At 47.2% G+C, this 14,006-nt stretch overlaps 1 protein-coding gene across 1 annotated transcript in view; it reads right to left on the bottom strand.

Annotated features, from left to right (window-relative positions):
• Positions 1–14,006, bottom strand: part of ITGB5 (integrin subunit beta 5) — a 58,900-nt gene that overhangs the window by 24,144 nt on the left and 20,750 nt on the right. Inside the window, exons 5-9 of the mRNA XM_030454077.1 lie at positions 13,500–13,668; positions 7,213–7,374; positions 5,723–5,818; positions 4,516–4,605; positions 1,688–1,822 (exon numbers count right to left, since the gene is read on the bottom strand). Of these exons, the coding sequence (XP_030309937.1) occupies positions 1,688–1,822; positions 4,516–4,605; positions 5,723–5,818; positions 7,213–7,374; positions 13,500–13,668 (652 nt within the window). The remainder of the gene's footprint in view (positions 1–1,687; positions 1,823–4,515; positions 4,606–5,722; positions 5,819–7,212; positions 7,375–13,499; positions 13,669–14,006) is intronic.

Genomic DNA, 14,006 nt, shown 5'->3' with positions numbered 1-14,006 from the left:
CTGTTTTGCTGGGGTCTCACATTGGATAGAGCTGCGTGGACCTGCTGGTTAGCAAAGAGGATTAACCTCATTCTGAGGAAATGAACCGCTCTCCTAGACGTTGGCTGGGAATGATTTTCCTCTGGAGACTTTTGGGGTCACCTCGAGCCTTGGCCTCCTGTGTGCCAAGGGGTGATGTGCAGTGACACAGCAGCCACCTTCTGCTGTGAGAGCTGCACCAGTGAAGCCTCCATTGACTCCCCTCCCATTTCCAAGGCCTGAAACAATTAGGAAACAAGCTCAAATTACAGAGGAGATCAGAAAGCAAGCTAAGGGGATCAGAGTAATCCTGCTCCCTTTCATCTGCTGACACCCACATCTCCAAGACTAAGCCCCAGCAGATTAGAATCCAGTGCCAGTATTATCCTCTTTGGGGAAACTTTCTTAGCAGAAGTCAAACCTTGAGTCATGTGGAAGCAATGGGGCTGAGAGCTGAACAAGAGGGGACAGAGGAATGGGACCCCTGTGATCCTGTGGCATGTGGCATGTCTGCCTGTGCAGGCACCTTGACCCTGGAGCATCTGGAGAAACTCCCCTGCTCCTGCCAAAGCCAGGAGCCCAGGATCAACCACCAGATTAACTCTGCTACCTTGGGGACTCGGGCTGTGCTGGGGGAACAAGGAGGGCACATGCCAAGTGTGGCAATGCTCCAGAGACTGTTTTTACTCACCCATCTGAGATCCAGTAAAGCCAACTCAAAAAGCAGAGGCCACCTCCCTTTTTAACACTTTTCATGATCCTTATTTGGCAGAGGAAAAAAATCCAGCTACTGTTGACTCTTTCAAACTATTTTTATATGCCTCCACTCTTAGAGCTCTGGTATGTTTGCGGAGCCTCTCTTCTCAAATAAGGCAATCAGGCTGCTAAGGAACCCACACCCACCTCCTGCCTGCTGGTCTGAGCCCTCCTGCCCCAGCCCTGCAGCCTACTGACTCATTTATCTGTACCAACATTAAATTTTAACATGCAAAGCTTAGCTCCTCTCTGTTTATTTGAGGGTTTTTTTGTTTTTTGTTTTTTACATTAAAAAAGCACAGGGAGGATTGTGCTATGTATGCTTTTAACACTGAGGGTCAAAAAGCACTTTTCAGTGGTGCTGCCATCCAGTTAACCTCAGAACTGAACACACAAAGGAAGAGTTGCTGCCTTTCTGAGCACACTGTCTTTTTTTGCAGTACCTCCACAGTTACCCATGACTTCTTCAAAGCAGGAAAGACAGGTTTTTATTAGAACTGTAGAAATGTTTTGGTTGGAAAAGACTTCCCAGATCATTGAGTCCAATCATTAACCCAGCACTGCCAAGTCCACCACTGAACCATGTCTCTCAGCACCATATCTGCACAGCTTTTAAGCACCTCCAGGGACAGTGACTCCACCACTGCCCTGGGCTGCCTGGTCCAGTGCCTGGCAATTCTTTCAGTGAAGGGTTCTAGCATACTTCTTCCAGCCACTTCTAACAGAGCCATTCCAAGCAGAGCCACTCTCCATGAGCTTCTACACTGAAGTGGTATGGCACCAGGAGAGCAGAGGAAGATGAGAAATGCTGTATTTTATCATTTGAAACCCACTCATGGAGTGAGGTAAGCAACTGTACAGGAGATGAAATGGCTTCTCCAGGTAATGGACTCCAGGAAATGTACTGACTCACCGTATCTCCTATTTTGAGATCCCCACACTTCCTGAGCCCAGGATAAGACACCCCATCCTGGCACGTGGCAGTGAATGTCAAGCCAATGTCCTCAGGGCTGTCCCAGACTGTGAGCTCCACCTTGGACCGAATACTCTAGAAACACAATGGGAAAGCAAACCATCAAGTTCCCCAAAATGGGTGGGTTTCTTCTGCTTTAAGTCTTTCCTCCTGATCTTCCCAGAGGTTGGCTAGGATGTCTGTGCACCCATATGAAAAAAAAAAATCAACCATGCACATATTTTGACATTTGAATTTGGCTTACCCAGCTCAGGAGACTTCTGATGAATGCAGGAGAGCTGCCTCGAGCCCCTAAAGGTGCCCTCTAGGACAGCTGTGATGATCACAGTAGCCAGGATTGAAAAGATATGGATGCACAAGAAAAAGAAGGAAGGAAATAATTCTCCAGCACACATGGAGCATACCTGAGCAGAAAGTCAGAGCCTTGTTTGCACATCTGCACCTCCTCCTCCCCACAAACCGGCCCCTTAGCAAAGTGCAAAGCCTGATTCACCACTGGCAGCCATCCTGAGATGTTGGTCATAATGCACAGAGAAGGTGTAAAACTGCACAAACTCTGTCCCTGATTTCAACCACCTCTCAGAAAAATGTGGTTTTCCTCCACTGGATAAAAAGTTTGCTTTCAGATATGTCAGCTGGAAACATCACCATGGGAAAAAAGAAATGAAACTCTTCGAAGTGAAAAACATTTTCCATCAGCAAGGTTTTGGTATGCTCCTACCCCCTTTCTTCTGTTTCTCATCTATCCACCCTGCTGCACACAGACTTTTTAAGTCAAAACAAAATGAAGTTTATAAGTATTAATTTGGAAAGAGGTTGTTTTGTTTCATTCTTCCAATGGCTGGAGCTGATTTTTTCTTATGAGTGGTATCCAAAAAAGACAAAGGTTTTCAAACTGGGGCTTTCTGTACAAATATATTTATTTTCCACATCCAGCTTGCAGCTCCATCCTTCTCCCTTTTGCCCCCATCCTTCATTGAAGTGGTCAGATTAAAAAAAACCAAAACAAAAAACCCAAGAATCATTTCCCATCTCTCTGCTATAAACGAGGAGCCATTCATGGAATGGCAATTTGGACAATACAAAGCATCCATCACCTGCAGGATGAACACCAGCACATGACAGTAAAGCTGAGCATATTGCTCTGCCCAAAATTAACCCACAGAAATCAGCTGTCACACTGATAGATAAGGTCTCCCATCCTCCTGCCCAGAGCATCTCATGTGGGGCATGGTGGAGGACAAGACACAAGGCCAAGAACAGGACACAAGGCCAGACCTCACTATGACCTTGTGTGTGTCCTTCCTATGTTCTTACACAGATGCCAAGATTTCCTGCTATATAGCAATGCTACCAGCTTCATTGTTGTCCTGGTTTGGGCAGGTTTGCTGTTATTATCAGCCACTTTGCAGTGTTACACAGCAATATGTTCTCAGCACCACAGTCACCACTGAGGGCTACTGTGAGTTTTGTTGCTGTGTTCTTTGGTTGTCCCCAAGCCTGCTGCACCTTCAGGGATGAGCAGAGAATGCTGGAGAGACCTAGAGGCAGGACCTGCTTGTTTCTATCTGCAAAGGCTGGGAGGGAGGCACAGATGCACGGTACAGGTGGGCAAATGGGGCAAAGGGAAGGTTTTATGTGATGGCACTGAGACCACATGAACAGTGGCATTCATTTCTTTCTCCTCAGCCAAGCATCTTAGCCACAAGATCCTCCTTCCTCAAGGGAACAAACTGGGACAACTGGGCTTTTGTTTTGCACTGTCTCCAGGGGCTCATTAGCAGCAATTAGCTGCTCATTTCCTTTCCTCAGAAAGGGAAACTTTGGGAAGCACTCTTCCCAAGGGCATAACCAAATGCTGCTCTAGCAGCATGGAGCTGTGGAGGAAGGAAAGATGAACTTCACAAGTCATGCAAAGCACAGCACAACCCTATATTATATCTGGATGGGTAAACTCCTCCAAAAAAGTTCTTTCTCACTCCCTTGCACTAATGAGCATAGTGCCAAGTAGAAGGGCTTGTAGTCATTGAAAGTCGTATTCACAGGCCCCAAGAAGAAACCCATCTGAAGGCTGACCCATCATGGGGTCAGATCTCCATGCCCAGCATCTACACAGCATTATCATTCCAGGAGTGTGAAGAGTTGATCCATAAGAATCCAGAGAGAAGCCAACAGAATTGTTAACAACAAAGTGTCCTAACAAACATGCAATTTAACTGCTTCTAATGGATCTGCTCCCCAGATCTCCATGGAGATGAACAACATCAGGTAGAACTGCAGGTCCTTTAATGTCCCCTTAGCACAGCAGGGCAGGCTGCACCAGCAACACTGTATGGAAAGGGCTCCTTTGGGATCCAAGAAACACGGTGATGCTCATGGATGGCCTCGGACAAACTCACACTGGATGGAGACAAGCAAGAGGATGTAACCTTAGCCAGAGCCTGATCACATCCTTGGGAGGCCTCTGACCATCAAATGCCAAAGATTTAATCTATTTTATCTGCTGGTGGGGTGCTCTGTGAGGAAACTGGTGAGGGCTATATTTGAAGGGTAATTCTGCACATGAGAGATGTGGAGGCTTCACCACAGGTTTCCTTGGACATTGCCATGCTCCCTCTCCTCATTTCCCTCCCTGGAGGGGGATGTTCCAGCCTTAGGGATACACAGAGGACTGCAGAGAGAGCTGGCTGGAGCAAACTGGTGAGAGGTGTCCGGCTGAGCTCTTGGAACTGCAAACAGCAGCAGCTGCAGTATTAAAACGCACTTACATTGTAGGCCTTGACGATCAGCTCGATGATGTTCTTGGAGTCTTTGTGCAAAATCTCCACTGTTGTCCCAGGAATCAAGGCAGTAAAATTCTTAAAAGAAAAAAAAAAAAAAAAAAAAAAAAAAAAAAAAAAAAAAAAAAAAAGGAAATGCTGAGATGCAGAGAGGGAAGAGAGGAAAGAAGAGGCTGAGAAGGGTTTGTCCCCATGCCAAGGACACAGGGACAGAGGCCACACACCCTGCCCCGTAGTCTGCTGGTGGACACGGACCACCCTGGCCCTCATTAATGGGGAGCAAATTTGGAGGCAAAGTATTGCTAACGTGGCAATCACTAAACAAATCTTCTGGCCATGGGACAGGGACTAACAGGTCCAGTTATCTGCTGGAGAGGACAAGCCCCAGCAGCTGTGCACTCGGGAGAGCAGACACAGCAGGGAGGGAACCGCGCTGCCCCTGTTGCCTGCCGACCCCGCCAGCATCCCGGGAGAGGGGGTGGAGAATGAGATCAGATCTCCATGGGCGAGCAGCAGCATCTCAATTGTAGCAACGCAGCTGCTTGTTGTTTTTGCTGGGGCCTGGAGAACTCAAGCAGAGGTTTCCAAACGTGACCCGCCTTGAAACACTCCCTTGAAACACACACCGAGGAGCGAAAACCCCCTGTGGGGCAGCTCCAGGCACGGGCCAGTCCTGGTGGCTCAGGTTGCCTTTTCCTTCCGAGGGAGTTCAAATTGTATGTGGTGCTCTGGGCTCTGTGATGGAAAAACACAGCTGGGCAGAAATGCTGCGTGCGATTAGGTCATGGGATTGAGTCACTGCAGAATGGGTTGAGCAGGTTTCTGCTGTCGAGCACGCTGCACTGCTGGCAGCCATCCCTACACCAAGATTAAGCTGGAGCCTATTTTAGGGCTTCACATGCTCACTAACACATATATATGTTTGCTCGAAGAAGCTTTAGTGCTCTTTGCTGAAAGGACTAAGGAGGGAGGGATGGCAGCCTGAGTCTCATCTGCCTGCATCTGCCTGCATCTGCCTGCCCTGTGCATGCTCATGTGCATGCAAGTTGTGGCTGCACACATGCATGTTGACGGCTGCACACATGCATGTTGATGGTTGCACACGTGTGTTTGCAGCTGCCTCTGCTCCACGGTGTCAGCAGGAAGATGCTTCCATGAGGCGTTTAACTCTCCCCCCCATCTTGGCAGAACTTACCTTGTAGAGGATGTAATGATTTTTTGTAACAGCAAAAATCAGGTGGATGTTGTTTTCAGCGAGTTTCTCCCCAAGAAGGGCCAGGGAAGGATAATCCTAGGGACACGAAAAGGGCAGGAAGACTGGTGGGTAACACAGAAATGAAGACGAATTTCATGGCTTTTCTTTTCCCAACAGCAAAATTCGTTCCAGAAATATGGCATGTTTAACTGCAGGATGAAGTCCCTCGTGTATCAGTACAATCACAGCTCATATAGTAGAAATTCTGTCATCTCTTAAATATTTCTGCTACACCCTTTACTAGAATAGATGACTGACAAGGCCATTAGCTACAGCAGCACCTGAAATGCTGCATTTCATTCTGTCCTCTTTCTGCTTTCCCACCAGGAGACACAACTGTAACAAGCTGGCTGCTATCTCCAGGCTGCAAGGCAGGAAGATCTGGAACTACAGTAAGTGGAAATGTGTGATTTTTCTCCCAGAGCAGAAGCATCCCTTGCTTGCTCTTTTTGCATGCTGGAACCATAAGGAAATGATGATAAACTCTTTAATTCTTCCCCCAGCTACCCACAAGCTACAAAATAATGAACTGGAGTTCACTTTCAAGAGACCAGCTTGAGTTTGAAACCCCTTAGCTGCTTTTGAAGGGCTGTCTTCAGAAAAAAAAAAAAAAGCCACCTCCTTCACTTGCAGATAATAGGACTGATTGAGAGCCTTCAAGACCAAACACAGAAACACCAAAGTAGGACCCCCACCCCAGCTCCACAGAGTAACTCCAGGTTAGAACAGTGGCTGTACTGCAGAACACATATGCTTGCAAGGATTGCACAGCTGGGTGGAAAGAGGGTTTTTCTCCCAGGAGCTTATCTTCCATCCAGAAACACCTCCTGTTTACAGGTGACATCCGTGCAGGAAGAAAACAAAATGTAATTAGTGCTTGAGATCTGTTGAACAGGACACCTTTCCACTGGAGGATGTGACAATGAGGCAAGTGCTCACTCACCCCAGAAGTTTCCTCCACTGAGTTTAAATTTTTTAAAAAGGTCAGTTTGTCTAATTATTACTAAGACCTAGGTTAGCATTGTGCTTGAAGGCTGTGAATAAGAGGAGCACCCTGTTGTGTTTGCTAGTGTAGGCTCAGCCTCCCAAGGGAAAAGCTGATGTTCTACTGGACATTTTAAAAAAGGGATGACATGTTTTATCTTCCCCCTACACTTAGCAGGAAAATCTGATGCATTTCAAGACACCAAATTACTTTTCCATCCCTTGGGAACTCTCTAAGCTCCTACCCCATTTTTGAGCATCACAGAAGCACTCTGGAGTGATGCCCAAGGAGAACAGCAAATGTTAAATGAAAACTACAGAATTGAGTGAAACCATACTGGTCAGGGCCTGTGTTTGCCATAAGCTGCTGGAGTCAGAGGTGGCTGATCTCCAGAAAGGTTCACCAACACCCCAAGGTGTCCAAAGCCCCCTGTACCCCTCCTCACCAGCTGGTTGGAGGCGCTGTACTCGCTGGCTTCGTTCAGGTGGCACTGGCCATCGTGGGGCTGCACCAGCCCCCCCAGCTTCCCATCCAGGGCTATGTGGGGCACATCATCTGTTGTGAAGACCAGCAGGTGAGATGCCTCCTTACGCCAGCCAATCTTCTCCTAGGGGAAAACAAACCCTGTGAGACAGCCAGTGTGCCCCTGCCAAGCCCATACTTCACCCCTCACCCTGCAAATGGGTGCCCACCCAGACACGTGCCCATCCAGCAGCAGGCCCATCAGCACTAATTAGAAGTGAATCGTGCTCCTGTCCATCCATCCATCCCTGGCAAGAACACAAAATGTCTGGGGCCCATCTACCAATTCCCAGCATCACCTTCCAACACTCTTAATTGAAAAGGCATGAGGAGGTATGTGGACTGTCCACCAGACCTTCGCTACCCAGATCCAAGAATAAGAATTTCAGCTGCTTTTACAGCCTAAGGAGACCTGCCAATTTCCTCCACACACATTTAATCTGACCTTGTTTCCTCAGCTCTGCGGAGTGGCCAAGGCAACGGCAAGAGCTGCAATATCCCTGCTCAGCATTTTCATTACTGCCCCCTCATAAAGGCTGTGCCTGAGCTCTGCTGCACAAAGTAAGGTCCCTGCCCGAGGGGACTGGTTTTGGAGCATCCACATGCATGCACAGGCACTTCCCCCTGGTCCACTTCTGCATGCATCTTCTGGAAGCCATGGTGCCCCCAAGCCTCCTGCCATTTTGCAGTGCAACACCACACTTGCCCCAAAAATCTCAATCTCTCCTGCACCACCGGGATGAGCAGGGACACATCCACCTGGAGCAGAGCATGGCAGGAGGACCTGTGGCCATGATTTTCCTGCACCAATCCATATACAACTTCCCTCCACAACTCTGCCATGAGCAGTTTCTGTGTATTTAAGAACATGCTGATTCCAAACCATGCTCTAGTGGTCCCTGTGAAAACACCAAGATATCGAGTACAGCACAAGAAATGTCCTCTGAACCCTCCGTAGTCTCTCTGTGCAAGGACCAGACATTATCACCATCCTTGCATGCAGAGAGATGCAGGGACAATTTTTTTTCAAGTGAAGGTTAAGAATTAGATGATAAATATTTCCCTCCCATGGAAGATTTCCTGGCTTTGCATTGAAAGAAGCTCTGTGCCTACAGCAGGACACTGAAGCAGTTTATTGCAATGGAAATGCAAGGAAACCAAGAAGCCCAAAGGAAAATTTTAGAAACCATAGCACTGAAGCTCAGTCACTCCCCAGGCCTTGCTCCCACCACCAGCTGATGCCAAGCCAGGCAGGCTGAGCTCCTGCAGGCAGGGAGATCCTCCTGTGGCAGAGACCAGAGGCAGGAAGCCTCATCTCTCAGAGCTTCTCCTTGGGTCTGGCCACCCTGCCAGTGGAGACACAGCCCCCTGCTTTCCCTCCCCATCCAGCATCCCCTCTCCTGCAGCCCCAACCTCAGAGCAACAGCACAAATCCCTTGGGAAGGGATGAGGGAAAATCTGGGAAAAGCATCATGATGGGAACGTAGTGCAGATGAATACACCCAACTCCTCTGGAGGTTACTGCTCAGATTATTTAGCAAAATGCAAACCCTGTCTTGTTGTGCAGTAAGATGCTGTGAGCTGCTGCAGCCCGTGGAAAGTGCTGGCGTGGGCAGAGCAAGAGGGCAGAGCAGGCAGGAGGATGTGGAACCACATCAGCCAGTGCAATTTTTGCCTGCAAATGAGTCACAGCCCAAAGCCTGCTGATCTTTCTGATAAATATAACTCTTGCTTCAGGGACACTATTCCTGAGCAGATTTCTTTTTTTCTCCCTATTGCAAAAGTTTTGTTTTGTTTTTGTTTTTTTTCCCTGTTAATGGCATTTTAAAGACTGACACAATGTATACAAGGCCATAAGAAAATCAATCTTTGGCAACACAGATATTTTGCTATGTAGCAGCACATTATAGTCCAGCTCAGTATGCAACACAGACTTTTTAACTCTGGGAAGCAGGAGTCATTCCACTGAAATGACCCCACTAGACCAAAAGGAAAAATCTTCATGTCAAATTGTAATTTCTTAACAACTCAACCCAGCTGTGCTTATGGCTCTAACTATGCAACAAGCAGTTCCCTGTCTACTAAACCACCAGACAGAAGCCCATCCAGACCACTTTTCTTTGGGTATCCAAAACTGATTTTAAAAAAAATTTTATTTATTTATTTTTTTATGGTTGAGGCCAAGAAACTTCCAAAGAGATTAAAAGGATTAACCTGAGTTTAATTTCCTTAGAAATGCACTGCACACAAAACAAACGAGCTGCCTTCAAGCAGCAGTTATGAAGCCTCTTCAGAGGTTATGTTGCTACTCACCTGCCTGCTAAGCCCACCTTTAAATCAAGGGCTAAGCATCCCTGTGCCTCCAGCACACTTTCCCACATAAACAACATCAAAACCACTTTGGTTACTCAGTTCAGGAATTCACTTCCAAAAAGCAACAAGCACCCACATTGTCAGTGACCATATCCAGGCACTGAGAGCATTTGATGCCTTGGAGCATCGGACTGGGGTGTCTCAGGTGGGGTGGCCAGGTTGGTGCTGATGCCAGTGCCACACTGAAAGATCTGGAGACCTATGGAAAAAGCACCTGGAGAGGCTGGCACTCTGAGAAGACATCACATCTCATGCTTCCTCTGCCAGCAGCTTCCAGGCACTGGAAAATACAGCTCTTCAACACTCAGTTTCTACCACAAAACCCAGAGCAGTGCTCTGCTCTGCTTTAAACAAATAACCAAAGAGACTTTCATTTATTTTTACTGGACTAAGATTGTTGAAGAAAAAAACCTGCACTGACATCTGACCCCTCATCTGGTTTTTGATCCTTGGGGGATATAAAGGATTTTGAAAACAGGTGGGACCTAACCCAAAGCAGAGTGAAGCGGGAAGAGGCATCTCCACAGGGCTGGGCATGCTGTGGATCCTACCCCTGCTGCTACTACCAGCTGTGATTGCCTTCTGTACCCTGAAAACCAGCTTCTCTCTCCTTACAGCCAACACTGACTGGCAAAACTGCACAGTTGCCTCAGTCCAGCCCAGCCCTCCAAATCCTACTGAAAAGGCTGCAAAACCCTGCATCACTATTTCCAAGCCTGAAATAACAATCTAAATTTATGCTTTGGGTGATGAATAAAAGGGATTTAATTGCCAAGTCACAAACTGCCAGAGGACCCCCCTGGATTCATCAACATGCCTAAACCCCCATCAGTTTCTCAGGCATAGACCTTTTTGGAAGAAGAAAACTGATATAGGTGCAAGACAATTTTGCCTTTGAGATTAAAAGCCAAAACCTCCTTCATTTTGCATAGCTCGGAAGGGCACCTAGGTGTCTCCCAGATGTCTTGGCCACTTCCATGTACCAGTGTCTAGGAAGCACCCATCAAAACCATTTCAAAAGACACTGTATTTTCTAGTCCAGCATTATCTCCTTGCTGCATCTTAGTATATAAGATCTGAACCTTATGCATTCCACCAAGCCACACTTAAAGAATGGCAGAAAACCAAAATACTGCAAATGGAAAATGTCATTACAGAAGGTTGATTAATATTCCTGGCTAACCTTTTCAGCATTAGGATAAAGGCTTATTGTCTCTGGCTCTTTCATGGCCTTCAGAATAACATTTACCCTATCTTCATCTTTCAGAAAGGAGCCAAACCCTGGGCTTGCTCGTTAGTCTGTATTAGCTGTACAAACTTTCCCCACTCGTTGGGCTGAAAACCAGGCCAGAAAATTACTTGAGAGTTACAGAGCTCTTACACAGCTCATGCAGAAGAAATTCTTGACATGACACAAAGTATAAAAATGTATAGTCAACAGAGCAGGTATTGTTTCTGCCCTCTCAGCACTTGAAGGGGTTGAGAAGACCACTCTTGGACACCCTGGCTTGGAAATGGTGAGGCTCTGCCATGACATGACTGTCATTCCCAGGACATCCCCCTTGATGCACAAGCTCTGCTGCTGAGCACTAAGCACTCCATGGCCAACACACTGCACTGCCCTGAAGGCAGGGGACTTTCTAAGGTCACAACTCCCTAGATTTTGGGTTTTGAATATGGTGGAAAGGGTGAAAGCTGGAAAAATCTGGAGCGTGACAGAGAGATGGAATGAGGTGCCACAGCAGTAATGAGGAAACCCACCCCAGGAGTGACCAAGGTGTTGGTCTGTATGCTGCTTTTCATGCACAGGGGAAAAATAGTTCCCAAGTTGCTAGAAACTACTGCCTGTGCAGGGTTTAGTTCCATACTTCATTAATTAGCACTGGATGCAAAGCACCATTCATTGCAAGAGAGAACATCCTCATCAGGAAGCAGCACCTCACTGCCACCCCAGACATCTGCCACCTTCACCCATCTTGATCGTGCTGAGACCCACCAGAACCTGTGGCCACCAACCAGTCTGGGCCATCACTCCATCACCACTAGGGAAATTAATCACTTATCCCCATTTTGGCTACATACAGGGCTTATGAGGTCAATAAGCTGGCACAGAATTTTGTCTCTGACTCTTCTGACTCTGGATGGATGGAGCCTTTGCTGTTCATGTCTGTGACCAGCAGGCAGCTGCTCCACCCACAGCAAGGGGTGGCCAAGGCAGCACAGCCAGTTGAGGCACAGCCAGTTCTGCTGCCTTGCACACCAGTCCCATGGACTTTCTCTCCTGCCCCCAGGCTCTGATAATTAATGAACCACAACAGTTGCATAAATTCCTCTGTTATGACCTGCCACATCATGCCAAGAGCACAGGCACACGTGCTCACCTCTGCTCACCCTTCCTAGAGGGTGCTCAGTCCTGAATTTAGATGGCACCAGCATCTAAATGAATCTTCTGGATTTAGAAGGGATGAAGCTGTGCACACAAGAACCAGCGTCAAATCTGCTGGTCCTTACCAAAAGTTTAAGACTGACACAAACATGCAGGAAGTATCTTGCAGGTCTCCTGCCTTCTAGCAATCTCTCCAAAAAGCCTTTGTGATACACACCACAGTATTTCTACAACTTAGGGAAATGTTGTCCCATTTTAGCAATAATGTGGTGGAAGGGACTGCAAAAAACCACATGGTGGGTGGCACAACTGAGTCACCATCCTGAGATGTCTCCACTCTAACCATGAGAGCCACCTCTCAAAAACTGAGAAGCACTTTATGCTCAGATGAGCACTATAATTGTGCCAACAGCAATATCTCTGCCAGTCTGGAAGGAGGCAGATGACTGTTGGGTGTCATGAGATCCAACAGGGCAGGTTCAGTCCTGTCCAGAGTATGAGCATAGATGAAGCCAACCCAGGAGAGGGAATATCTGGTTTCCCACAAGCCTGCATCCCATCACTCCCACAGACGATGCCTATCTCCCTGCTCATAAATCCAGACCCAGAAGAAAATATGCCCAACCAAAAGGACTACATAAGGCTGGAGCAAACAAAACCCAGACTGTATGTCAAGAGGGATAAAAGCAACTGGAGCCATCAAGGAACTGCAAGCCAAGAAGCTCAGCCACAAGTCAGAGAAAAGCAAACACTTCCATCCCTGATGCACAAAGGGATACAGAGCAACCCACGTACTTGTTACAGAAAGATCTTCAAGCAAACATCTCCAGAACCCCTAAGGATGTGGCTAACATGGCACCAAGCTAATGCACTCAGTCTTTAATTATGTCTCACTACTGCTCTCTAGTTTTGCTGACAGAGAGGGCGAGCAGGATATCAGTGCCTGGAGATCAGATCATCTAGTCCTACATGCCAAAGGGAGCAGGTACAAGCAGTAGGTGTCAGTTCCAGTCCTAAACCTGGGTCAACCACTGCAAGATGTGTTTGACACCCACTTAAGAAACGCATTAAGCCACACAAGTGTGCTGCACACAAGTGTACATGATCTTAAAAGGATACCAGGGGCTCAGGGATCAGCACCTACAAGTCTAAGTGTGCCATCAAATCTCAGACCTAAGTCTGCATTTGCAAAAGCTTCATTCTTACCCTTTTAAACTAGAAGATATATTGACCTTAACTTTTTTCTTTGTCTGTTCATATATAAAAGCACATGAAAACAATAGCCTCTACTTTTCAAAGCATTTTTCATGGCTTCTTCAAGAAAAAAAACATTGAAGTTACTTCCAAGAAATGGCAAACCGAAGCCTCATCCTGGTCCAAAAGCAGAACAGAAGAAACCTCTTCCTTCTCTTTTGCTTTGCTTTAAAGCTTCAGAAATCAGGGTGACTCACCTTGCACACAGCAGCCTGCAAAATGGCATCGAAACCGCCCTCGGGAGCATCCCGGTTGCGGGAAACCTTCTGCTTCTGAACTTCTTCATTGAAACGATCGACTTTATCCGTTAAGGACAAGAGGTGGCGGAAGCCAAAGGATGGGACACAGCTGGGGAACAGCTTGTAACTGCAAGAGGAACAGATGAGTGGTCAACTAGGAGGAACTTCACCAGCAGCCAAGAGCTATGGAAGCTCCCAGCTCTACCAGGCTGGTGTCCAAACCTCTGTTCAGAGGGATGAAATACTTCCCCAAGGCTTTATGTTTTGGACACTGATTTCTGGCTATTTATTTACATAACTTTACAGCAGAGCCCGTATTTTTAGTTATCCCCTGAGTTATCCCTCAGCTTTGAGCATCTGAGTTTGAGCTCTCATCATGTAAGGTCTGAGTGGAGGCACCAAGCACCAGACTATGTGGCTCTGGAGTTTCAGCACCCACCAAGTGGCTTCCACACTACAAGTCTG

Source organism: Calypte anna, chromosome 7, assembly GCF_003957555.1.
Source record: "Calypte anna isolate BGI_N300 chromosome 7, bCalAnn1_v1.p, whole genome shotgun sequence".
NCBI classification, from domain to species: Eukaryota; Metazoa; Chordata; class Aves; order Apodiformes; family Trochilidae; genus Calypte; species Calypte anna.
Note: the sequence above shows the minus strand (reverse complement) of the source record. Positions and strands in the feature narration are given on the sequence as shown.